This window comes from Penaeus japonicus, unplaced genomic scaffold (assembly GCF_977035675.1).
Source record: "Penaeus japonicus unplaced genomic scaffold, GWHDUDI00000001_assembly GWHDUDI00000040, whole genome shotgun sequence".
NCBI classification, from domain to species: Eukaryota; Metazoa; Arthropoda; class Malacostraca; order Decapoda; family Penaeidae; genus Penaeus; species Penaeus japonicus.
The window spans coordinates 3550239-3552738 of NW_028234442.1; the positions used below are offsets into that span (position 1 = coordinate 3550239).

A 2500-nucleotide genomic window follows, 5' to 3' on the forward strand; every position below is an offset into this window, starting at 1 on the left:
TGTTTATGTTTTGTGTCTATCTTTATTTTTCATTTATATTTGTTATTCTTGTAAAATGTTTTAAAAAATCACCAAGGATAAGAAGACACCTGCACTGGCATTGTGCCTCCAGGCCTTTTGCCGCTCTTACAAAGGTCAACAATACCTCCACCAGTTTGATTCTAGTGAGGTGGACTCAGCTGAGAAGGCAACCAAAACTTTACCCTGCTAGAATATACATGATGGGGGTATGGTACCTTTGCCAGAGTCTGTAACATGGAGGTCTCGGGGATTGTTTGACCCTGCACTATTATTGGATTGGACTTAAGCTTGTAAGTTTCAAGTAGATTTGGAGAGAACACATTCAATATAATTACAGATAAAAGATCTGGTAAAACAAAAAAAAAAAAAAATGCAGGTGTCTCCTAAGCATTGGCCTTATGTTATTGTTATACTTATAATTTTGATATTGCATTACCAGTCTGACTGACAGTGGCAACAATCTCTTCAAGATCAATCCAGTCCTTATATCAAATTAATTTTGAATTTTGGATGGTATAGTTATTTGTCTAGTGCAATAATATTGATTATAAAAATACCCTCAGGGTTAATAATGTGATAGATTTGGGAAGTTAGGGTAATCTGACTTAAGCAGATATATTTTAAGTGCTGGAAAAGAGAACAAATATGAGAGAGAGAGACGGAGAGATTTTAGAGGACTTGAGAAAAGGAAAAAGGAAAGGGAAGAAGAGGAAGAGGGAGGAAGATTAGGAGAAGGGCGAGAATAAAACTCGGAGCCTCTCACCTTCTAACACCATCCACCCCTACCAGAACGCACATGATCCTGGCCCCCCGCACACTGCGTCCGGGAGCTGTATATCGCTGTGTTGTGTCTATCCTTTACCTCGACCATCCCGTTGACGTGCGCGCGTCCCTTCAGAAGGACGGCGTGGAAATAGCGTCGGCCAAACAGGATATCATCAAGGGGTATCCAGAGACTTTGCTCTTGCAGGTATTTATCCTCAATCTTTGTAGAATTATTTCAGGGCCTCTAAGTGAAGGAGAGCAGGATGCTGGTTTATTCATTCTTTTATATTTTCTAAGCTTGGTTATGTCTGAAAATCATGATTATTATTAAAGTCCTGAAAATTACTATATAAATGTTGAATTGGTATGTGATGGGCCACTAAAAGATACATAGATTGAATAGATACTGATACAGAATAGGTCTCAATTATCTCCACCAGGTATAATCTGGTAAGATAAGCATGGAATAGTTCCTTTTTCAATAATAAGCTTTCATTTTCCTTGATATATGTGGTTTGATGGGTAAATCAACTATAGGATTTTTAAAATTTTGTGCTTATTTTTCTTTATGCTTAAAGGTACTAACACACTAAGTACACTACACACAACTCACTCACTGTATGTAGTTTTTTTTCCATACATGATAGGAGTATGAATTATCTCTTTGGAAGAGATAAGGACAAAAAATATTCCAAAGGAGAACTTCTCAATTTTCAATTAATTCAATCAATTGCTTTTTGAGACCATAGATAGCAGTGTTGCAAGTAATACTTAGCTTTTTATCCCTATCCTAACCTGTATCAATTGAAACTCTTGGTAGAAGAAAAGATTTGGGAAACATATATCTATAAAACTCAGTTTTGTAATGAGCATGAGACAACAGCATGCTATGTCCAAGGATATAGGATGCATCTTTTAGTATGTCATAGTAGGAATTTGTCCTCAAAGACTCCAATTCAATTCCAGATTCCAAGAACAAGCGTTGATGGGCATTACCGCCTCCGTGTGGAGGGCAACATACCAGGTACAATAGGAGGAACCGTCTTCTTCAATGACACACGTCTGCATTTCTCGACAAGGTTCTTGACCATCCTAGTCCAGACCAACAGACCTGTGTATACGGGAGACCAAGTGGGTAAGTCACACAATTGAACTAGTAGATTAGAAGGTGGTGTTATATACTGTAAACTGTTGTTTTTCTACATATTGGTATCTGATAATGATATATGATATTCTCCTTCAGTTCGCTTCAGAATCATCTTGCTCACTACTGAACTCAAGCCCTATGATGACCCCGTGGATGTTTATATTTTGGTAAGCTGGTTTTTAGTTTTGCTTGCTTAATCATCTTTTTTTGTACTTGTATATTCTGTGTTTATTTATCCTATTTATTATAGTAATCTTCTTAAAGAAGATTAGTTTGTGTGTCATCTTGCCTTTCCCATAATGTCTCTAATGTCCAAGAGGGAAGGGGGATGAATACACATCTGAACCTGTTACTCCTAAACTTAATCATGATCACTTCTTTATTTATGTTTACTTTATGTATAAATTTGAAGTTTAGAATTAAGATTACAAACTTTTTTATTCACTTACCTTGTTTTTTTATTATAGAATTAAGACTGCAACTTTATCTTTACTTCCTCCTGCAATTTCTATTCTATAATTAAGAATACAAATTAGATTACTCACATCCTATTTCAATTTCCATTTA

At 36.0% G+C, this 2500-nt stretch overlaps 1 protein-coding gene across 1 annotated transcript in view; it reads left to right on the forward strand.

Moving 5' to 3' along the window:
• Positions 1-2500, forward strand: part of LOC122253884 (CD109 antigen) — a 33001-nt gene that overhangs the window by 1384 nt on the left and 29117 nt on the right. The window contains exons 3-5 of the mRNA XM_043017288.2: positions 811-991; positions 1753-1921; positions 2030-2100. Of these exons, the coding sequence (XP_042873222.1) occupies positions 811-991; positions 1753-1921; positions 2030-2100 (421 nt within the window). The remainder of the gene's footprint in view (positions 1-810; positions 992-1752; positions 1922-2029; positions 2101-2500) is intronic.